At 35.9% G+C, this 25,350-nt stretch overlaps 1 protein-coding gene across 1 annotated transcript in view; it reads right to left on the bottom strand.

Moving 5' to 3' along the window:
- LPCAT1 (lysophosphatidylcholine acyltransferase 1) overlaps positions 1–25,350 on the bottom strand; it is a 54,666-nt gene that overhangs the window by 16,091 nt on the left and 13,225 nt on the right. Inside the window, exons 4-10 of the mRNA XM_072330677.1 lie at positions 23,642–23,751; positions 22,170–22,230; positions 19,670–19,728; positions 15,011–15,045; positions 12,346–12,400; positions 8,684–8,766; positions 2,172–2,297 (exon numbers count right to left, since the gene is read on the bottom strand). Of these exons, the coding sequence (XP_072186778.1) occupies positions 2,172–2,297; positions 8,684–8,766; positions 12,346–12,400; positions 15,011–15,045; positions 19,670–19,728; positions 22,170–22,230; positions 23,642–23,751 (529 nt within the window). The remainder of the gene's footprint in view (positions 1–2,171; positions 2,298–8,683; positions 8,767–12,345; positions 12,401–15,010; positions 15,046–19,669; positions 19,729–22,169; positions 22,231–23,641; positions 23,752–25,350) is intronic.

Raw genomic sequence — 25,350 nt, 5'->3', positions numbered from 1 at the left:
AATACACTAAAATCTTTTGAAGAAGAACATGTACAAAGAGGTCTGTAAGGCACAACAGGTCTGTAAGTCAAACAAGCTTCCATGTCTAGAACATTTATATAGATCCAGTTAAAGTATAAACAAGAAATCATTTTATAAAATTGGACAATTATAAATCATCAAATGAAATTAATTGAAATTATCAAATGAGCTGTTGAGTATTTCCAATGTTTAAAACCTACAGTAAAAACTGTATATATTTCAGGAATCTGTTCATTGGTCAAACACCAGTCATCAGGCTCAACAGAAGCATAATTGCTTGAAGAAAAATAAGCCTTGAATTTGAGAATGCTGATTAATCGATCTCACTGATAAAACAGTCACTTTAGCACAGAACTAAAAATGAAGCTGCTGAGTTTCAGCCAACTGTGACCTAGCAACTGTATAGCTGTGTTAAAATTGCTCAAGCTCTTAATTAAATGAAGTGTGGGGCTTCAAGGCTCTGGCTACTTGTCTTCTGGATTACAATTGGATTCCTAACTGGAGCACAGGCTGAGCAAACATGTAAATAATAATGCCACCTATAATATATAATAATAATGCAACCTAAATAATAATGAAACCTATAGATATATCACATGAACTAACAGTTCTCCAGTGAAACAAACTCAGATGTAACATGATTTCAGAGTAACAAAAATAAAAGTCTGAGTTCACCCTGAAAGCCTTGCATTTAAAAATAAGTGTTACCTAGAAGAGATGTTCTTGTTCAAAAGAAAGTAGACTGGATGCAAAATCCATTGGATAAAATTACAGTTGGAGTTATTACAGGATGTGACTAGATGATCTTAATGCCTTGCTGGCCTCAAAGCCTTTGAATAAGCAGCAAATGAGTGCATTTCCATCAATCATGCATTAGAACTGAAATCATATTACAAGTTTCACCCAGTTGTGCCAGAAAAATACCATGGTAATAGCCTTATTTACTGGCACATACCCAAATCAGGACAGGATGATAGCTCACCAACACATAATTGCTCAAGTTTGACAGAGAACTTCTAGATTGTGAGGAACTTTACTCACAAGCATCCACAATCCTTTTGGAAGCCAAATAAATACTAAAAAAGTTTAATTTGAGGAAACAGTTTTAAACTGAGCAGACAGAAGCTACATAATGTTACAAGAAGATTAAACTGAATCCTGGGATTATCAGCTACATCATAAGTGAGGGGATTGTTTGTATGTATGTTTAACTGAAAATTCGGAGTTTTTAGACTAAAGCAAGAATCTTTCCGGTTCTATATAGAAATCTCTACTGTCCTATTGAAATTCTTTTCAGACGGAGGTCCCATAAAATAAAGAAATGTATGTCTGTAATCCATATGCATGATGTAAGCTGACCCGCATTCCTTTGTTCTACAATAGATCTTTGCCTTTTTTTTTTTTTTTTTTTTTTTTTTTAAACCCAGTTTATGAACAAGCTGGAAGATGAAGGAAAAAAACAGTGAAATGAAATAAAATATGGAATGGAAACATAACTATGCTCCATATTTTAACTTAAGGAGACAAAAAAGGAAAAAGGTGTTTACACATCACAATTGTTAAAAGGCTGAAAATGAAAGTTTGGATTCTGGTTGCTTAATAGGAGGAGAGGGGAAACAAAGGAAAAAAACTGGAAAAACAGCAACAAATTCTGCTATTTGGCTTAGCTCTACAGAAAGGTAAAGCCAGAGTGAACAGGAGTCATAAGAGAAGAGATGAGCCAAACTGCTTAAAATAAGGTATTTCATTATAAAGTACATTTAGCAGTAATCCACTCAACAGATCAATACTTTCTTGTGTTTCTTGGGAAAGAGCAAATCTTCTGCCCTCTCTATTACAACATTAACCCCAGTCACAAGACTGTATTATGGCAGCAACGTTCTCCTTCATAGATGTCATGGGAAAGGGCAATGGACTCTTAACCATATACAAGCCCCACAGTATATTTCTGATCCTCTTTGGGATGTCTTGAGACATTTGCTTATAATACAGTACTGGTTTATTAAATTAGTTTCCCTGACTGTAATATGACAGCATTCCATATGTAGCTGTAAATGCAGTGTACTAGTAGAGAACATATTGTTATACGAGGAAAATCATACAATACGTAACAAAAATGCACCTTATATATAAATATGCTATATGCTCACCCAAGGCTTCTCACAAGCTTTGCAAATTCTAGAAGACATGTGTCTGAAGGCAGACGAAGTTGTCCTTCAGCCAAAGCTAGCTGACAGTCTTCAAATGTGTAGTCTGTCACTGGAACTCCCAACGCTCTTAAATAAACCAAAGAAAGTAACAAAACAGTAAGCAGGTTAGCCTGTGAAAACTGAGCAGAACATTATTTTATTTTGTATGGCAAGATGTTCTACAACAACTCTCCTTTTTATTCTGAAGAAATAAGGGAAATACCCTATGAGAAAAGCTCACATACAAAGAATGAAATATTGTACTCTCCACATTCTTTACTACCATCATTCTTTTCAACTGCAGGTTTTTCTACTTCATTACTAACCACTTATTCATCTGTGAAGTTAATAAATGTTAACAGCAAGACTGTTACAAAAGTCCAAAACATGCCACAGTCATTTTGTATGTCATGAAAATCCTGCGTTTCATTCTGTGCTTTATTATAGCAATTTGATCTGTAGTAGTAGTTACCTCTTATGCAACAATCAATTACTTTCTGTTAAATAGACACTTCTTCAGAATGTCACACAAGATCTTTGAATGCCAATGTAAATTATATTATTATATGAGGTAGATCCTTTATTCACTAATTAACTCTCAATATTCAGGCATTCTAATGCAGTAGCAAGAAAAAGACTTAATACTGAAGTTACTGATCAGTGTTTCTCTCTTTACTGCATAAGAAATACTCAGCAAGAGTAACTCACTGATATTCAAACTTAGAAGTAGTATGTTAAAAAATAGGCTTTTTTTTTTTTTTTTTTTTTTTTTTTAAACTAAGTTGCTTATGAATAAACTGAAGACATGCACCATAGTGATTTTGGATCAACAGCCATTCCCTTTCAACAAACCCAAAAGGAAGGGAACAAAAGGAAAAGGCCAACTAAATCAAGAAGACAGGGATGTATGGAAAAGACACATTAACAAATACTGCAGGCTGTTAAAGGCTAGAATGTTTCAAGTGGGTGATCCTAAATAATTAAATTTTATTCATTCAAATTCAATTTATTTGCTCTTGTTTCATCATTCTTCTGCTTCTTTGATCAGTGTGCTAGTGGCATGTGCAAATTAGTCATTCCATTAAGGCAACTTACTAAGAGATTTTTATGATACTGTGTTTCATGCCATGCATAATCCCATAGTCAGCACACAAACAAATGTTATGTAAAATCCAGAACTCCCTCATACTGCAGGAGTCAATTCCTAAATTGAATTACAGATCAAGTACTGCAGGTCTTGTCAATAGCTACTATTATATGGTATTCAATATAGCATGGTATTAGACAATATAAAGTCACTACTATTATTATACAGTATGAAATAAAGTTTATTTGGAAGAAGAAAACAGTAGCAATGAAAGAAGGAGAACTTATTTTGCGATCTTAGATTACTTACTATTCCCTTAGTTCATGCATGTGTACTACATCACCTTTTTCAAAGTCTCCTCTGACAACTGTCAGGTAGAAAGCTCAGCTCCTTGGGCCAAAAGGATATAATAAAGCCCACAGGTAGTACTGCCCAGAGATGCTTACAGAAAGGAGCGCAGTAACAATGAAGGTATTGTCCAGCTAGGCACATTACACCAAATTCCATCAGACCTTAAGGCAACAGTAGGTACAGCATGCAACAGGAATATAGGAACTGACAGGCAATCAGTAGAATCATATGGCAAATACACAGAAAAGGGGAAGTTAATTAGAAATAAGAAGAGATCTGTGCCTGTATGATACCGCATTAGGGAACAGCATATAGGACAATTATAAAACAAAATCCTGTTTGGACAAAAAGAAAAAAGAAGCAGTATGACTCAGATGAAAGGTAGCAATTAGAAGAAACTTTACTTTTGCTTAAAAAAGGATTTAAGAAAAACAGAAGATGAGAATCATAGAATTACTCAGGTTGGAAAAGAGACATGGAGAAGATGACAGACAAGTTAAAACATAGCTGTAAGCTGGCAACCAAAGCAAGAAGCTGTAAACTATTAAATAAAAATGCTGGGAACTTTTCAAATACGAGGGCTGCTCCAAAAGTAATGCCTCCTGTTTTATTTTGTTGACTCATGATGTCAGAGGCAGATGTTGGTGGTATGGCACTAGAAGTTAACCTTCCTGCCAATATTCCATTATGTTTTCTTGCTGTGTGACAGATGGCAGCAGAGGGGCAGCCTGACAAAATGGCATCTGGCATGGAAGTGTGGATGAAACAAAAGTATGTCTGTATGACAAAATGGCACCCACTGACATTAATCAGTGCTTGCAGAATGTTTATGAAGACCAAACAGCAAATGTGAGCACAGCGAGTCATGTATCCCCCCCCCTGCTCTATTCTGGTCAGGCCTCACCTGGAGTACAGTATTCAGTTCTGGGCTCCCCAGTACAAAGAAGAGAGGAATCTTCTGGAAAGAGTCCAGCAGAGGGCCACAAAGATGATAAAGTGCCTGGAGCATCTCTCCCCTGTGAGGAAAGTTTGACTGACCTGGGTCTGTTTAGCCCTGATAAAAGATGACTTAGAGGGGATCTAATTAATGTTTATACATAAGTGTGGGAGTCAAAGGGACATGGCCAACTTCTTTTCAGCAGTTTGTGGGGACAGGACAAGGGGAAACAGTCATAAACTGGAGCATAGGAAGTTTCACACCAATATGTGAAGGAACTTCTTCACAGCAAGGGTGACAGAGCACTGGAACAGGCTGCCCAGGGAGGCTGTAGAGTCCCCTTCTCTGGAGATACTGTAGTGCTGTAGGGGGCCTGCTCTGGCAGGGGGGTTGGACTCAATGATCTCTAGAGGTCTCTTCCAACCCCTACAGTTCTGTGATTCTGTGATTTCTGCTGTGGTGGCGACAGGTCACTCCCACTGGCAGGCTCTTTTTCATTGCTGGTGAAAACGCACAGCAAATGGGTGACTATGTTGAAGAAATGGAGAATTTGCTCTAACAAAGAGTGTCATTGTCCTCTGTGAATCTGTTTTAGTTTCCATGGAAATAAATAGGAGGCAACATTTCAGAGCAACCTCAAAAGGAATAAGATTAAGAAAGATCAGGCAACTCTAAGTCCATGGTAGATAAAGAAAGGCCAGACTGACTGGCATCTGAGAACCAATGCCAGATTCAAACACCATCTCCTAAATAATGGTGTCCAAAAATATTGAAGGAGCCTTTCCAAAGAGGAAGAACAAGCCTGTGACAGAACAAATCCCAAACAAAAGCAGAGATCATCTCAGGCTCAGCCAAACCATAATAAAGAAGACTGAGTTATAGCTGAGTGCACCTCCTTACAGAAGGGACAGTATTTTGACCAGACTCAGTACTATTAGTACAAAAAATTGCTACTACAGTTAATGCCTGCATGTGTTCCCATTGTCAAACATGCTTTGTCCTTCTCAAATTTGATTGCATCTGCTCTTGCTCATCTGTTGGTAATATAGAAAAGCCTTTGGACTTCCAGAAAAAGCAAAATGAACCATAGCAGTATGTATGTGTACATTTAGACTTTCAGTATTTCAAATATGAAAAGCAAAGTAGAGGAAGAAACAACTTTTGTTCACAGTAAATTTTGTTGTAGGATCAACAAAAGCCAGATGAAGTTGGAGCTCAAGGGGCTCCTGAGTTCAGAAGCTAAATCATAAGCTGTGTAGGGCTAAGAGCGTAACATAAAGGGATTTTGATTTCAACTTAATGTTGAAGAAGCTGAAGCTGCTTTTGAAACCAAAGAAAAACACAGTCATAGATGTTACCTGTACAAGCTGAGGCATGGAAGGCAGAAAATGTAGACATATGCATTCATATTTATAAATACAAAAAAGTTTGTGAAATTAGTTCCTAAAAATCAGAATGAAAAAGTGCTTTCAGAATAACAACCCGGAGTGATATAATATACACACTAATGAGATGGTCATGGTCCATGAAGAAGAAACCCATGAGATCGTATTCAGATAGGTGGTGATATATGGCAGCAGCAAAGATGAACAATTGAGACTGGGTGGGGTACACGTGTGCCTTTTGAATGCATCTTCAAAAGGACAATTCTTGTTGTCCTGATTGAGAAGGAACACAGTGAAGGCATGTACCTGTTCAAGCTCCACAGCAAGTAAAAAATGGCATTTCCCTTTGTTATTAGTATGGCTGCCTAAGGGCCATACAAATGGCATTGCCCTTGAATCTGAAGCATGAGATGACAGTTACACTTTAAGAATTTGGCCTGAAACAGAGCCAAAAGGCCAGGCTCACTTTGGATTTCATTGTGAACAAAACTTTTTGAGAGGTCAAATTCATTCATCCTACAAGAAACTCATTTCCTGAAGAAGCTAACCTTCATCAATGATAGCATCTCCTTTGTCAAATATTATATATATTTATATATATGAGTGAACATGAACTTGAAAACCCACCAGTTGCACTTGCAGCTGCCCCACATAAAGTTGCTTTTTCCACAGTCAACTACAACTAGTAGAAGCAGCGTCAGAAAGTGACATCTTGTCAAGTACTTTGTTCAACAGGTATCAGAAGTTGTTCACCAAATAACAACCATGAAGAAAAACAAATTTCAGGAATTGAAATTGCATCTATCACTGTTCTCATTAAGTTCTATAAATTCCTGTTAAAATCAGAGGCAAGAGCATGGTTTTACCATAACACTGGTTATGGACTCAGAACTATATTGTTATCTGGAACTAGCACCTCAGATCCAGTAGGATTAGGCTCTTTCTAAAGAAAAGCATGATGGACTTGAAAAATAAACATCAAAACAGATTTTGAAGTGACCTCTTCACATCACGCTACAGTCACTGATCAAACCTTCAAAAACAAGAGCTAGAAGAGCACCTACTAATACCTGAAGTGTTGGAGCTGCAACTGCCACAGCTCCAGTACAGATGGACAGCATCTCAGCTAATATCTCCTATACTAAAAGCCACGTGAATGGACTAGCAGTTTAGAGAACTGCAATTTAAAGTAGGCATCTGGAAGTGGTTAGTAGTACAGATATTCAATTTCTGTTCCATTCTATCACAGTTTGCTCTTGTTATATTTTTAATTATTACATGTGAGAGCAAATTGATGCCATTTTTAACAGGTCTACAGTAATCCACAGCATCCAAGAGTCAGCATCTTGGTTTACTCCCATCTGCACTGTAAATACAAAACTTGGATATCCAAATATGCATTTTCCTTCCATATCAACATAGAATGCACAGCTCTTTCTTCACCTCAAAACAAGCCGTACTTGCTATCTTCTGTTCTAACAGTGTTCCCTTTGGACCCCACTTCTCACTGTTACCCCAAATGCCTACTCTTCAGAAGAGAGAGGGAGAAACAAAAGGAAGAGGAAAATGATCTCTCTGTATAATCATAGAAGGGAAGGTTTTCCATATGCCGGTTGTTGCAAACTTCCATAGTCTCTTTATACCACACAATCTCTATCATCTGATTGGAATAGAGTTCATAACAAAGGCTTTGTAACTATATTTTTTACCAAAAGCCTGAAGACAACACTTTCATGTTGGGCCAGCTGATCTTAATATTAACTACAGGAGTCACTGAGGCCACTGCAACTCAAATATAACTTGATTCACGCCGATCCTTTCAATTCTCTTTTATGAGAAAGGTTCTTTATATACAACAGATAGGGAATTGTTCTGTTATTGTATGGGCTCAGCATCCTTAAAGGAACTCACAAAGTTGTGTTCTGCTTATAAACCAGAGAATTACCTCTCACTGTCTACAAATTGGCTTTAGGTTGAAAACTGAACTTCTCTTCTGAGTTCCAACAAAAGAGATTAAGATTTTACAAGTTCTTTCAAAAGTAGTACAAAGCTTCTTAAATCCTTCAAGAGTTATTAATAACCATAAGGGTTCTCTGCAAATACTAAAAAGAACATCTGCTGACTAGTGGGAGATTTACTGCAAGGACACAAAATGAATGTAACATTTTTTAAACTGTTAAATGTGATGGTTATGAAAAACAGCAGAAGAGAACTAAGGTCAATGTTTTATCCTACACAGTAGCTAAGTATTCTCAGCGTCCTCACATCGATACAATGCAAACAACTAATTGAACTTGAATGCTAGTGTTCTATTTCTAAAATAGAAGCACTTTCCCTATGTGTTGCTATTTGAAATAACCCCCAGGCTAACAACGAGTACCTCAAACTGTTCTAAACTTCAATAAAAAAAGACAGAGCTGAAAGCAGAACCTCAAGAGCAGAAGATTCAGTCGCATTAACTTTCATACAATTCAGCTGTACCTTCCACCTCAAAAGACTTAAAAGCAACAAAATAATAGGATTGTTATATGAAAGCATACTAAAAAATAAAACAATTCCTGTAGTTCTTGCTGTATTTTTGACTCCCTGCCGTCCCCACACAGGAAAATAACTGCTACATAGTTTGTATACACTACTGTGGAATACAAGCTGCTTTGCAAGCAGGCACATACACTAATGTGATTTAATGTATTGCACATTAAAAGATACTTACTCTGCCATTACACGTCTGACGTTATTGGCATATAACACTGGATTTTTTCTTTCTTCTTCTGAAGGAATATACACAGGAAGAAACTGCATACAGAAAACTGAATTATAGCAAGAATGCTTAGCATTTTAAATAACCTGTATTACAGCACTGTGGTGAAAAAGGTATACAGTTTGTTTCTATTTACAAAAACACATTAGCAAAATAAACATAAGAAGTAAAAAAAAGAACATTTAAATGCTTAGAGATGCATCATACTTCCAGAGATTCATTTCTTTCTTACTTCATGGAACCCAAATAGTTTTATTTTCCTTACGTTAAGTGGGAAAGGGAGTTTTAAATTATTAAAAAGTATTAGCATTTTCTCACGATAGCCTCTTAAATTCAAATTAATACTCTTCTTTTGTTCGACTCTTTGCAGACACCCAAGAAACACGTGTGCTATGTGAACTTTGTTCTACAGCTTAAACGTTGAGAATACAAACTCTCAGGACATCAGCCATTTACTGTTCCCACTGCATGTTTTGTGATCATATATGACTGTTCAATGTACAGCTCAGAAGCATTTTCATCTTCTGTTGTCAGAGGTTTTGAAAGTTTCTCCTTCAATCTGGACATTGGATTTATCAACATTCAATAGAAAAACTGTGAGTAAACGCAGACAGCCATGGATAGAGTGAAGCTGCTTGACACCAATGATCTAAGAGGCAGTTTTCGGAATGGGATGATCTGTGTTAAAAGTAACTCCAGCACGTGTCTATGAATTTAAGTGTTCATTAATTATGACATAAACCCCAAGATCACTGCCAATCTCACCTACAAAAAACCTTTAGACTATTCCAGTTCCAATTAGTTTCTTAAGATATGAGGAACAAGAAGGGGTCACTCAAGTCCTCCCTACCCCACATCAGTGCAATTTCTTTAGTAGCACAGCCCTTATATGCTAACTGAACAAAATGTTCATAGTTATGTGGAAAGCTTCTGAAATAAAAAACAACTGCAATAAGCATAGCTATATTTGATATATTTGATATACTAGTCTATGAGTAGTACACATCTGGAGTTATGATCCAGGAATTTCTTATCGGTCTTTAAAAAAATATTAGTATTGGAATAAATATGACTTTTGTCTTTTAAGAAAATAACTCTCAATAACTTCAGTTAGTTATGGTCACTAGTACCCAAAATGCAAAAAGACAATGCATGTAAAGCTAACAAAGACAGAAAGATTGTTCCTTTAAATTTCAAGTCCAACTCTATTCATTTTACTTGAAGTTGCAAATTTCTATCAAGTAATTCATCCAAACACAGAACAAGTTTGAATATGAGGCAATTTCAGAGATGTTCTTCATACCCATGCCTAGACAGAAACAGCATAAACATTTTGGCATCAATAACGAAACTAACAAAAGAACTCTCAGCTGCTGCAGATTGGGATGGATATGTGAATGCTGAAGCCAAGAGGCAAGGAAAACAAACTAACACAAGCCAAAGCAAACTACATGTGCCGGTGATCACATACTTTTTTTTTTTTTTTTTTTTTTTCTTCAAGAGATTAAGTGATTGTTGTAAAATATTCCTAACTTGTTATAAAATCTACATAAATATCTACTTCCAAATAAGCACGCTGGATGTATTTTAACATTTAAACTGACATACTACAATATCCACTTTATACAGAGAAGCCTTTATACAGGAAACCTTGGTACTTGGTTGCTTGGCAGCAAGGCCTTACTAGCTATTATCTAATAATAGATGCACTAAGAATTATATTGTCTTGGTGTACACCTCCCTGAATTACTGGAGATTCAGTAGTAATTGTGGTATCAAGGTTGGCTTGTATTTGCCTGTGTTGATGGAACGAGGTAGGAATAAAAGCCAAATAACTTTGGAGACAAGGGAAAAACTACAATCATGGTCACAGAACAACCCATTGTTCCGCTACATTCCTCAATCTGCAGCACTTCCTTTACAAAACCAGATTCAACATGTAGCTCATGAAGTACTCTGCCTCACACTTGCAAACAGTCTTGCAAAACATCTCTGCTCCTCTACTCTCTGCCAGTTCCTGCTATAGTACAGTGTACTTTGCTTAGTTAGAGGCAACTAAAGATCAGAACTTCTACTTGTGCAAGTTCTCAATGAGTTACAGAAACTCAGGGACTGCTGGCACCTGCTGCCTCAAAAATCAAGAAAACTCTGCAGAGTTCACTTGTGTGAAAGGACTCATTTTTCTTGCCTAGAGCAGAAAATCACGTTTCTGAGATAAAGTAAAAATCCTAGTGATCAGCTGGCTTGTCTTATATTCACATTAAGGCAGTAGCTCCCTAGCCTTTTTACCTCATATAAATTATAACTTACTTAAAGGCAAAAATATTATTTTAAAGCTACACATCTGAAAGTAATATAAACTTTTATATAAGATAAGTGATCTTATCAATGGAATTTCTCAAATACTAAGATTACTTGAAAAATAAGTCAAACAGGGTAAGAAGTGTTATAATCTACCATAATAGGAAAGAGAATCCAGTTGGCACAGTGTTAAAGGGGGGCAGTAGGACACTGGCAGAGTACCTTAAAAAGAAAAATATCTCCCCTGTGAATATGATCTTATCTGTGATGGATTACCAAAATACAATACAGAAGGCTGAGTAGTTTTGCTGTTAAAACAGTTTCAGGCAACTATTAACTATTTTGTATGTCAGCAGCTCCTATTATCTTAAATAGAATTTGAAACTTCTTTTTAATCAAACCAAACCAAACCACAGTTACTTTCTTCTTTTTGACATCACACACCACTATTTTGTGAATAAGATTTTTTAAGCTGTTAAAAGCTGAAAACACTTAATTAGAATGCTAGTGCAAATCACAAGTCTCTCTAACAGATATGGTGATTCAGTGGCTATCATTGTTTGATCATTGTTTTAAAAACAAAAACAAAAAAACGTAACACACAAACAAACACAGAAAATTCCAGTGATTAAATACAATATGTTGTATATTAGCACAGCAATAGTTCTTCCTACTTATTTACCCTGCCATCAGATCTATCAAAGAACCTTTTAATGGTTTCAACATTTCCACTACAATAGTCTTGGCCCTTGGGATCAGTTTTTCCTTAAAATAATGTTACAAATATACATAAACTTAAGTTTTGCATTCCCCAATTTCACATTTGGAACAGTATAAAAAACAGCCTAAGAAAAAAGCTATCAGCCAGACACTGAATAACTTAACTGATCTGTAAGAAACAACTTACGATGATTTTCTTTTCTCTAAAAGATAGTCCTTAGTTTGTACATCAGTGTACGCACATTTAGGTATCTAACACACACAGCTGGTTCACTGGCTGGAACAGCAATCAGGCCATTACAAGAGAAAAGTATTATTCACAAAAGACTCTTTAAGCATAATCAGAAATGTATCCACTCAATTTAAAAAAGGAAGAAAGTAAAGTCCTAAGCCAAAGGGAAAACTATATTGCATTATTAAATTTTTAGGTTACATTTTCAGATACAGATACCATTATAAAAATGGTTTGTTTAGAAAAAAAGGTTAAAATACCATGTTAGCAAAGTTTGAATGCAAACTTTTACTGCACAGTTAAGTACAATATGACACTGAGTACACAAAGTGGTTGTTGTGATTTTTTTTTTTTTACTGACCTCAATTTCCACAGAATTGTGAAATTGACACAAAGTAAGCCACAGAATTTCTAGCCTAAAAAGGAGGGGAAAAAAAAAGAAAGAGAAAAAGTTTAAACATAGTGAAAAAATGTAGTACGTTATGCTCCAGAGCCTTCAATTAACATTCTTGCTTATTCATGTTCAGACATAAAATTAACAGAAAAGTTCTTAGAGTATTTCAAGGCATTACATTCTGGAAGGTGGAATAAAAGCAATTTATATTAAAATTGCACCTTATAAAACACTTAAAAGCATAGAAACAATAATGTATTAAGTACCGGTCTACACAGTAACATGAATTATGTATACATAGTAGATAAAGAAGGAGCTTTCAGAAAGATGTTGCATTCAGCACAGAGACAGAAAGATTTATCATGATCACTACAGTTTTATCTTAATCTTTGTTTATAATCAAGTTATGCTTCAGAAATTTGTTAATGAAATGCAGTAGATGTGTTTCAATAGTCTAAGACATGAGATATTGCTCTCTGAGGTCAAGTTGTTTCCAGTAGATTTCCAATGCAGAAAAGCATTTAGTAAACCTAAGTTAGGGAGCAGCATCAGTTGGCACATTTTATGCAGTATCTGGGTAGCTGACAGTAGTCAATCATTAAGTTGGGAGGGCTAATCAAAATTCTCTTTGGCACATAAAGTGCACTTACATATAAGTAAAAGCAATTCTACTCATTTTGCTGCATACTCATTTAAGGTTATAACATGTTTTTTTTTTCATTAGAGTTAAGGTTGTTTAGCCTGGACAAGAAAAGGCTCTGGGGAGACCTCCTTGTGGCCATTCAATACATTGGGCAGGTTTTCAAGGCCTTTGGCAACCTGATCTACTGAAAGGTGCCCAGGGCAGGTGGTTTGGACTAGATGATCTGTAAGGTCCCTTCCAACCTACCTTATCATTCTGTGATTCTAATCTTAAATTATAAACATGAATTAAAATTTGATATAAGCCATATCTGACTCAAGTCTGATGGAGAGAAAATTTAAGTTGCATGCCACTGTCAAAGTGCCTTTATTTTCAATGAGGAGTCAAGTTAATCTGCTTTGAATAACATCAAACTACCAAAAACATGACTTTACAAAAAGTACAATTTTCATGAAACATTTTAAATCTCTTTTATGGACTACCTCAACTTTGAATATCCTGCCAATCTTCTGTAAACTGAACACTCCAGAATAAGGCAACATTTTCAGATTAAGTTTTGGCTAATACTATGACATAGGACAGCAGACATCTGCTTGAGAAAGTAAAGAAAGTCGTAGCAAAAGAAAGCTGCTGTATCAGAAATACAGTTTAAGTTGCTCAAGAGAATTAATCCTAATTAAGTAAAACTGTGCTTGAAATTGGCTGAATGAACTTGCATAACTTCACAAGCTGCTTTTGAATTTTATTTAACATTAATTTGATTCAACTTTGTTAATAGAGTTTGACGTGTTAGAATGAGGGTTCTGTATAGACTATAGTGATCTGAGGCAACATATTTACAAGTTCCTTCCCTCTCCTCTTCCTCCTCTTCCTACATGGTCCTGACTCCTAAGATAAGACACTAAGCTGGGAGGTTATGTTTCTCCTCTCTGATTGAACTAATTTGCTAGATGGTCTACACTGCAAACGTGAGGGAAGAGGTAGGAATTCGCAAGCACATAATAGAAATGTTGGCATGCAGTAAATGCTTCCATACTTGCCTACTTTAGATGCTACTGTGGATTCATTTACTTTCAATGTAAAGATTCAACTGAACGTTAAACCTTTGAAGTGATTGATAATTTCCTCAGGTGGCCAATTCTGTGTGTCTTTAATTAAACTGGGTTCCTAACCCTTTTAAAGATGCAAAATTTATTGAAAAAAAGAAACCAAACAAAAACAAAAAACTGAATTACTTGAGTCTTATCTAGTCCCAATTGCTTCCTCATTATTACTAAAATTGTAGGATCTCACATGAGACATTCAAAACAATAGTTCCAAAGAAAAAAGTTAATGGCAAACCATTAATCATAAAATTAATAATCATAAAATTAATCATAAAATCAAACTCCTAAATCAAACCTTAATTTAAGGTTGAAAAATTCTGTTGGTTTTTTTTTTTTTTTTTTGTTTGTTTGTTTTTTGTAAAATAAACTCCAGGTCATACATTCTTAAAAGAACCCAAACTCCTCTCTTTTATATCTTACATTACATGAATTTGCTATGGAACCTCTAGGATAATATTTTGTTTTAAATAAGTCAAAGTTACAATCAAGACAATGGAAATGATATTTCCAAATTCTGTAAATGGGATGACTGCCTTCGCAGGACTAGACCAATTTCAAACAAAAGCCATACAGATACTCCAAACCAATCTGCAAACAATAAAATATGCGAAGCAGAACAACAACAACAAAAAGCAACGAAATAACCCCCTCCCCTAAAAATCTACCCTGCAAAATGTTAGAAACTTAGCATCAGAAGTGCATCATTTATAACTGGATTCTTCTGACTGAATATTACCATACTTAGGGAATAAGATAAAATACAAAATCCCACACCACAACGCAGCATCCAGCAACTAATACTTGCCTACATATTCCTACAAATCATGTCAATAAAAACTAAGGAAAGCAATAATTATTCAAGCAATAAAAAATAACCACTTACGCTCCTGGACCTTGCCACGTCCATGTGATTGTGTCCTAAGAAAAGGAAGCATAAAAGTTAATTATTGCTCTTTAAACTGCTGTTACATTATGGATATTATAACTGATGACACATGACTAAAATTTTCATGGAAAAGTCAATACTCTCTAACAGTTCTTAGTCCCAGTAAGAATAAGCCAGTGACAGCAAGAATCAACCACTCTTATGAAGCTAAGAAATACTCAGTAAACTCAAGTCTCAAACACATAAAATCTGTATTTATAAAGAACATATTTATAAAGATCTGGTGATTCATCAGAAGCTGCTAATATTGGAAAATAAAGTTATGGTACCGTAAGCCGATTTTACTTGAGATACAGTCCATGTGCTTTTTCCTGACCAATCCAGCAGGATAGGGTGTACCTCAAGTATCCCAACACAGCAGCTGGACCTCCCAACAACAGATAGGAACTCTAATACTTTCAAAGTTTTTGGGACCTATAGAGATGACTGACAGAAAGTCTTCTCAACTAGGAATTACTAGGGCCAGTAAGACTTTATGGCTTACCTCAAAACAGCATTTTTCCTACTTTTCTCACTAAGGGCAGAATGTCAGGGGATTGGAAGCGACCTCAAAAGATCATTTAATCCAATTTCCCTGCCAGAGCAGGAGCACCTATATTAGATCACACATTAAGGAATGTATCCAATCAGGTTTTGAAAGCCTCCAGTGAAGGAGATCCCACAACCTCTCCGGGCAGCCTGTTCTAGTTTGTCACCCTCACCATGAAGAAGTTTTTTCTAGTATTTATGTGGAATCTCCTATGTTCCAGCTTGCAGCACCCACTGCCCCTTGTCCTATCATTTGATGTCACTAAGAAGAGCCTAGCTCCATCATCCTCTCACTCACACTTTACATACTTATAAACATTAATGAAGTCACCCCTCAGTCTCCTCTTCACCGAGCTAAATAGACCCAGCACCCTCAGCCTTTCCTGGTAAGCGATCCACGCAGTGATCTTGTTTAACAGCAAAACTGTAGACATAAAAACTCTACAAAATCCTTCTTGCATTTTTGATAATTCTGATATTACTCCAAGTGAGCACACTAGGGACTTGATTTTTTCCCCACAAAGTTATCATTTGTAAACTCAGAACATCAACCATCTACACTGGTCTATCTCATCAGATACTAGATCTGCCACATAGAACACCACACTATTACACCTGTTTAAGAAATCCTTTACAGTGAGTGCTGAGACACTGGAACAGGTTGCCCAGTGAGGTTGTGCATGCCCCCTTCCTGGAAGCAATCAAAGCCAGGCTGGATGGGACTTTGAGCAACCTGGTCTAGAGGGAGGTGTCCCTGCTGTAAGCAGGCTGGAACTAGCTTATCTTAAAGGTCCCTTCCAACCCAAACCATCCTATGATTTTATGATGCTTCTATCTAACTCAGCTCCCTAAATTATAACAATGCAGAGGAATATAAAAGAAGAAGAAAAAACAAAAACAAAAACAAAACAAAACAGCAACAACAACAACAACAACAAAACCCCACAAGCCTCTATGACTTTGTTCAGGCAAAATAAAATAAAATAAAATCACTAGAAATAGGTAAATATTTTCAGAATCCTGTCACTGACAAATTTAAAGTCACATATTTAATCAACAATATTGCGAGAAATTACCAATGTGAATGTCACAGTAGACACGCATGTTTTTCTCACTGACAATATTAAGATGAAACAGGAATAAGAAGTAAACGCTCAGTAGTGAAAAAATGGATTATGTTCTTCAGGAAAGAGAACTGTTTTACACTAGGCTCCTGCTAGTGTTCTACAATATTTTTATCATAAAAAGAGCAAGTCAAAGACAGGAAGTGGTATTTTCCATACATGGCTTACATACCTTTTGTATTTATCACAGCTACCAGTTTATTCTGGTACTCACTCATGCACTACGCTGGAATAGTATGCAGTTTGATAACAGTGAAGTACATTTTGAAACTTTTGTATCTACATAATGAATCCTTTGGATTAAGTGGAAATATATCCTTCACATTATTTGTGTTTCATATAATTCTGAGAATGATATCAGGCAGCAAGCATAAAAATCAGCACTGTAGCAGAACGAGAATGAGCATGTTGAAATACACCTACACAGCCTTGATGCAGTGATGCTGCACAACAGATGATGCCAAACCTCACATCAAATAGCTCAGTTAACTTCAGAAGAAGTTTGGACATCAGAATATATTTAAAATGGCTCTGATACTTAGAACAGCAGATAGCCTTCCATAATTACCAGCACTCCGACCGAAAATTCAAAAAAAAAAAAAAGGAAGAGCTACATTCACAGTGAAGGGAATTAGTGTAAAAATGAACTGCAAATGGATTGCATTGAGAATATCACAGTATTTCGTTTACATGAAATGTAGTTAATAGAGTACATGAACTGCTAACTAATGGGCTAGAAAAACAGAAGTTTCAGATTTTAGGTCTAAACATTTTAAGCCATAATTTCTTTCTGATCCTGCATCAAGAGAAGCAACAGACTAACATACCATTCCTAAATAAAAAATGACAAAGAACCAGAGGTGTCATCTGCTGCAGTCACAAGGACTTATAAAGATATTAAAGGGCAACCTTGACAGAAGATAAACCAATAATCTATTTCTAGTTAGCGTGAATTCATAACTCTTTTGCTACAGGAGAAGTTATTCTCCCTCCTCCCCCCATTTCAGTCCCTTGCAGTACTTTACCTACTTCTTGAATGCACAGAGTACAAGGAAATAAGCAAGTAAGAGTACACAAACCTGCTATATTCACCCACAGCTCTGATCTACAAAAGCCTCCCCAGTCTGTCAGGTGCACTCAATTCCAAGACTGTTCTCATCTCTATTTTGAGAAGTCTGAGCTCTGAAGGCAGAACAGAACAGCTAGTTCAAGCTAAAAGCTGCAGAGAAACTGCACGCAATGCCTAACTACAGTTCACTGGCTAAGAAAAGGTTTTAAACTATAAATTATTTTGTAAACATATAATTATAATATGCAGTTGTAAAACAAGAAGACAGAAGAAGCCAAAGACAATTGAAAGTTGCTAGAAATGCAGTGCTAGCCCACAAAGCTTTCACTCCCTTCTCCATTCTTCTTTCTTGCTACTCAACTCTTAACTGCATTCCAGTCAGAAATCTAACCTTTATATACCATCAAATCAGGCTCCTCCTTTGCCTCCTCATTCTAACTTTCTCACAACTCTTCCGCAGGTCCAAGGCAAATCTGAATTTAAATAGTGACAGTAATTATCTCTTCCCTCAATTCCCAATGGAATAGATCTTAGGAGGTTAAATTACTCAGCAAGGCACCAAAAACATAGCAATGCTTTACAGTAATTAAAAGTGTTAGGAACTTTGGACACACATATAGACCAACTCTGTTGGCTATCTTTATGAATATTTATAGGTTTAAAACATTTTGCAACAGCATTAAAAATTATGAAAAAGCTCAGAAAATTCACAGCAATTTACTTTATTATAACAAGTTTACAGTCACAGTTAATAGAGCATTGGGAACATTAAATATTCATTTACAAACACTGCATATTATGTACTATAGACAATAAGGACATTTTAGTACAGTAATACATTTTTGAAGATACTAATTAATGTCTGATTGCCTTGTGTGATTTGATATTTTTATAACCAATACAAAATAAAAGGTACGTTAAGCACGATGTAAGGCTTATACCTTGCATTTGAAACTGGCAGTACAATAGGAAATTTTAAAACTATTGAGAAAATCTTTTTCCTGGAAATAATTACATAATGAAACATCGTGGACAATCTGCTACAATGCATTTAACCTTACCCGAGCATAACAGGCTACAATATTTGTCACAGCACCCTCACAAAGTTCACTTGGAAGCATCACCTGTTTAACCGAGGTATGCAGAACGATGGGATTCTTGCAGTAGGACAAGAAAGTCTCTACAACAAGAATCCTTCTTGATCTTAATGTAGATCATGTGAGCTTTATCTTTGTTTTTCTTTATCTTTACAAACATTTACAAGTGTTAAATTTAGATACTGTAATAAACATATCACATTTTACCTTAACCTGATTTTATACTGATAGACTATTTCAAACTCTCTAGCACCTAAGTATTTCTCAACCAAATGCAAAGTAAATGTGAAACACAGACAAAGAGACACCTTATAAAAATGTCAAGATCCCCAACATATTTTTTCTATCATCATTTAGCTAGTTGTGTTAATTTGTATCTAACATCTCTACAGGCAGAAGGTGCAGAAACACCTTCCAGCAATCAATGAAGAAAACTCACTAGCACACAGAGCAATAACAGGAAACCCATCAGAACAAAGATCCTAGACAAAAAAATGAATTTTACGTCTTGTCAAATGTACAGTGCTATTTGCAACATCCTGAGTAACACTCGAAGCACTGTTTTAATGGAGCAACCTAATAAAAGCAGAAGCATGTGTATTTTCTGTTACTTACACTGCTAGAGGTTTACAGAATATATACTTAGCAAATAAGCAGCTATAAATATTTTCCAAATTCATAAACAAACATAATTATCTGGCCTAAAAATTTATGGAAGTATCAGTGAATTCAGAGGGAAAAGCTCTAGATTTCCAGTTACACTGCAAGCTGAACTTACCAGTTTGTTTGGGTAACGCAAAACCACTGGCTGCACAGGAACTCCAGGAATAAATGCTCCTAAAAGGTACACATGACACAATTAATTCATAGCAGATTTTGGTGCAGCAGACTTTTTTTGCAGTAAAGAAAGGATTAATGCTCAGATATGTATTGGAATTAGCTGATAGAGAAAAAATAAGGCCTACAGTAGGTTCAAAGTAATTTTTAAAAAGCACTGCAGTGTGGCATCCCACATTTTCAAAAGATAACAGTTAAAAATGCTTCCTTGTATTTTCAATATTATCCTCCATCACTTACATAAATTGTCACACGCACAATTCAAAGCCTGGTACTAAACTCAACTTGATAAAGGATGAAATAAATATGGGTATAGAAGAAATAGCTATGTCAGAACAGTCCTCATGATCAACAGCATCTACTGGTGAAGAATCTGATCTTGCTAATGTAAAAGAAGCTCTCTACATTTAGCTGAGCAACACCCATTTATAGGAAGTGCATCGTTTATGAAGCAACAGAATAAGTTTATTTTTTCCTCATCTTAGCTCCCATCAGAGAGGCTTATTTACAGTGTACAATCAATATACCAAAGTAGAGCTACCGTACAGAACTATCACTTCATATTAACAATGTGTTTCTTTTTCTTGTGAAAAATGTTTGATTTTAAAGAGCTATCTCTACTCCTGGTCTCGTATTAAATGTGGAGGTTGGTGGCCCTGCCTGTGGAGGGTGGGGTGGAGATTCATGTTCCTTAAGGTCCCTTCCAATCCAGGCCATTCTGTGATTCCAATTACGTTTTTCATGCAATTTACTAAATACTGTCTAATAGTCAATTAAAACTGAGAACAGAATCATGGTCTCATACTGTATGCTTCACATTTCATTCATTTTACAAAACACATTATTACATAGGTGTAAAAAAAAATTGTTAATTGAATATAAACATCTTTAATGAAGGTTAGTTGAATGGTATCCTGCAGAGATACAGAACTTGGCTTACTTAGCCTTCCTTTTCTGTCTCCAAGAATAACAGCTTAAGCAACTTTAGAAAGAACCAGAAGATGGCAAAATCTAAGAGGTATATGACAACCGTAATATTTATACAAAGTCAGATAGCTTTCTCTCTATAACTGCCTTGCATAATAACAAACAGAAAACTGTGTAACAAGTACAATGCATGTAGGGCATGAGAGCAGAACAGGGAAAGGCAATCTCAAAGCAGTTATTCAAATGGAGACCTGAAGTTACTTGATATTACTGAGGTGTCTTGAGAAGAGATTTGGTGGAGGATGGAAGTTGCAGCAGAAAAAGTGAAACAGTCAAGAGGCAGACAGAGCAGCATGTACTAGACCAGAGGAGAAGAAGATAGTGGATTTGAGGCAAAAAGTATATGGCACCTGATGGCTGGAATGTCCATGGAACAGAAGGGTAGAAGGGAATCGAGGCTTTAATGAAGAATTTAGACTTTCAAAGCATGGTTGGGATTTAAGGAAGAAGAAAAGAGAGAGAGGAGTGGAAGAAAGAGCAAAAGAAGTAGATGTTCAGCTAACCATCACTCATTCATCTAAAAGGTAAGGGTTAAGAGGGGAGAAGGAAAAGTTCTGTGAAAGTTTCCTTAGGATATAATAGTGAGTTTCCTTCAGCCAAATTAATCAGAGAACAAAATCGCAATGCTGACTCATATTCCAGTATGGATATATAAGTTGCAAGCAACATAAAATAAGACACAATAAGAATCAAACACAATGAATTAGGCAGAAAACTATAAAAAGGCAAACACATTCACAACTTATTTGCTTACTACAGCCTTTTCATTTCTATCCCCCTACTTACACCATAAAGGCAAGTTTCTAATAAACACTGGTGATTCACTGCTATGTTAATAATCCTATTATAACTGCAGTTTACACCTGTAGTAGGGTTGAATGTTACATCCTCTACTAACTTGGTAAGATAACAGGGTTCTACTAATTGTAAGCTGCCTAGAATGCACATATTTGATACAAAATCTTGTATCAAAAAGGCAGTCTCTGTAAAAGTGCTATACTGGCAAGATTCTTGTGCTGTCTTCACCAGAATGCAACTCAACAACAAAGGGCAAGAAGAGAGGAAAAAACAAACACTACACAGCAACAAATGCCACAGCAATCTGAAATGGATACCAGCTGATACCATTATATTGTTTCTAAATGCAGCAAGACTCGAAGTAGGAAATGGAAGGGGCATAAATTCAAGCACAAACACTCAGTAAGAAATCTCCAGCTGTCAGGAATCTCAGAAGTCAAGAATAAAAATCTGAATTATCCAAATAAATGTTTTGCGCAACAGCAGAAGCATAATTTTTTCATAGTATCTGGAAATTTCTGCTCCAAGCCCACCCTACTACAAGATTTATAACTCAATTTCTGCAACAGCAAACAAATTACAATGCAAGTGGCATTTCAGAAACTGATGATACAAGAACATTCTGTAGAGAACAGAGAAATGAGCATCATACCTACCAGGCTTGAATGTAATTAGACAGGATCGGTTTGTGCATGTGCCCTCTGGGAATATCATTATCTTGAAGTAAAAGAAAAAAGTTGACTTAAGAAATATTTGAATGTGGACTTATTTATAAACACATCTTCTTGAAAGATATGTTAACTGATTACAATAGAAAAGTTTGCCTTCATTCAAAGTTTTGCCTTTGATTCTAACAGAATATTAACAGGAAGTAGGAAAACTCGTGAATTTGACAGAATTTTCATAAACATTTTTTGTGTTTGTGAAGTATTACCCTGTCCTACAACAAAACAAAATTCCTGCCCCCAGTCTTCTTACAGAAGAAAAAGAAGGTTGGTATCTACTTACTACATTTATTACTTGGCTTGCATACAGATATCAGAATGATAGAGGCTTAAAATATCTGAACAGAATTCTAACAAGGAGGAAAATGTTCAAAGTTGAACCAAATTCAGAGAAAGATTAAATTGTGGGGGAAAAAAATGAAAATTGTATTAAAAAATACCTTGGCAAAAAGCCATGAACTACTGAAACTTTGCTGAGTTATAAAACCAGATATTTAATGGAAATAAATATACATCATAAGCAAAGGACAAAGCAAAGGACTAGAACAATCATTACTGGTTTTATTGGCTATACTTGTACTAGTTTGCTAGATATTCTAGAAATCACCTCAGCTCTGCAGTTCAATTTATTCATATTTCAAATCTATTGGTGAAAGTCATGCAGTAAAAGCTATGCATCACCCTCCTATGGTTGGTTGTTTTCATAGTCTAATATGTGTACCTAACCATTGTGGAAGTAACCATGTCATTAAAGAAAGCACTGTTTTATAGTTTAACCTAAAAAGTTCACAAGAAGCATGCTTAACACTTTTAAAGTAATCACATGCTTTTATAAAATGTAAATCTTAAGTAGTTATGCCTTCTTTCTCATTACTGTCTTCCAAAGCACATTATAAACAGTCACGTTTATGATGAATAAAAAAAAACAGACAATTTTAGAAGCGTTTTCATTACGTGGCCCAACAGAAGCATATCCTGGTTATTGGAACAACTTAAATGCTTGGACTATCTTGGCCAATATTCTATCTCCAATAATGGCAATAAGCCAAAATACTAAAACAAGCAAGAACGCATAATACTCCCCAGATATTTTACCAAGCATCTGATTATCTTTCTTTAGAGGACTTCCAAAACCTGACATAGTTTGTCCACTTAGCAGAACTTGATGAAACTCTCTTCCTAGGAACTTACCTAGACTCCCTCTGAAAAGTACTACAATGAAAAGCTACCATAACAGTTGTTTTGTATAGAATAGAAACGTATCTCCGGTATTCCACAGAAGGGGGAAGTCCACCCCCAAGAAAACACTTAAAGCATCCTAATAGGAAACAAAACTGAACTGCATATCCGAAGCACGACAATGCCAAACATCACCTAACACACAGTAAGAAGTATTACAGTACCTGAGGCCATTTACCAGACTGAGCACGTCTCTTTATCTCTTCAACAGTTTTCCTGCGAGAATCCTGGTCTGACCGAGATACAAATACTGGTCGGATATATTTGATAAGAGCTAAAAAGGAAGAAGAACAAAAAACAAGCAAAACAGTTTTTTTTTTTTCTTTTACCCCTAACTTCCTCTGTAAAAGGTTCATACACACACCAGTCCTTAGATAAATTCTGACACAAGAACATAACTACTTTACTATATATATTATAAATTTCAATTCTCAGCTGAAATAATGGAGTTGTATTGAATTATTTTCATTAATTCCTATGAGAAAAACCTTTTTCACAATTTTGGCACTTGTTTAACCTTCAATGGATGGACACACATATCACAATTTAAAAGGTTTGTACATATCACAGTTTTCTGTAGCAAAGCAGCTGTGGTTGACTATAGCTAGTTTCATCCTCCTACAAAACCTGTCCTTCCCCTCTCCCAGCATTACCAGAAACAAGTCTTCCTCCTCCCTGTGCAAGTGTTACCAGAAACATGTCTTGTGGCCTGAAATGCTACTTTCTTTAGAGTTTTTGTTTGCTATGACAGCTCAGCTTCACTGAAGGCACTCTATCAAATACACTGCATATATGGTTTATGTGATCTTTTCTGGGTAATCAGTGCAATCAAAAGAAAAAAAAAACATGCTTATGTTCTGAGCTGTCACCCGTTGCCTATTCCTTAGATTAATCAGATCTCAGGCTTTTCTTTTGTGGCTCATTGGTTACGTTACAGGAAAATTTTTATACACAGGAACTGAGAGTGAACAAGACTCAGAAATCAATCCATGCATCCATCACAAGGACAACGAAACCTCCCCCCAAAAAAAAAGAAAAAGAAGAAAATCCCAGTATGTACAACTTTTGCAATATTGAAGAGTGCTACAGGCAAACCATTTGCAAGTATACTATCCTGCTTCATGCTTTAAGTTCAACAGATTGCGTTTAAAAGCCTTTTTTTTTTTAAATCATTTTCATATCTTGTAGTCTTATTCAAAGGTTTAAGCCACTATATCATTAGCTATGCTATTTGCCTAAAACACAAGTTTAAAAGACAGTTTTCACATTTACAACTGCTCCAAGATGAATTCACTGACACTAGTTGTATAATCTTCTTTTGCCAAGGATAAACTTGCTGCATTAATGGATCAGCCAGTGCTTAATGTGTGAGGAAAAAAAAAGAACGAGTGTGAAGAATGACACTCCTGTACTCAGCAGAAGCTTCCAGTTCTGTTGGCACCTTACCAGCAGTTGCACCAGCACTCACCGAAATTGTTCTATGATTCTGTGAAACTAATCCATCACACCTGGCAGGAAATTGCCAGACATCAGAACACCTGCTAAAATAATTATACCTTTATCCCACAAGTTGCTGAAACTTAGAAGACAGCTTATCAGAGAGCAGTTGCCATACCACACTCTTGCACTTTTTTCTACATGCTTGTTCTTGGCCAGAATCCACAGAACAGGGTTAGCTAGGGGAACATCAAAGGTCATCATAGGCCAGCTGGGACTACTGCTCTGAGAAAGTTAAAAAAAAAAAAAAAGCAAAAAGCCCAGCACATACACACAGACACAAAACCCACAAAGGAAAAAAGGGAACAAACAAAAAAATGGAAGTAAAACCACACTTAAATAGTTTCACAACTCTGCTTTGTTTCTAACTGATGCT

The sequence above is a fragment of the Excalfactoria chinensis genome, chromosome 2, assembly GCF_039878825.1.
Source record: "Excalfactoria chinensis isolate bCotChi1 chromosome 2, bCotChi1.hap2, whole genome shotgun sequence".
Taxonomy (NCBI): Eukaryota; Metazoa; Chordata; class Aves; order Galliformes; family Phasianidae; genus Excalfactoria; species Excalfactoria chinensis.
This window is presented reverse-complemented; position numbering and strand designations above follow the sequence as displayed.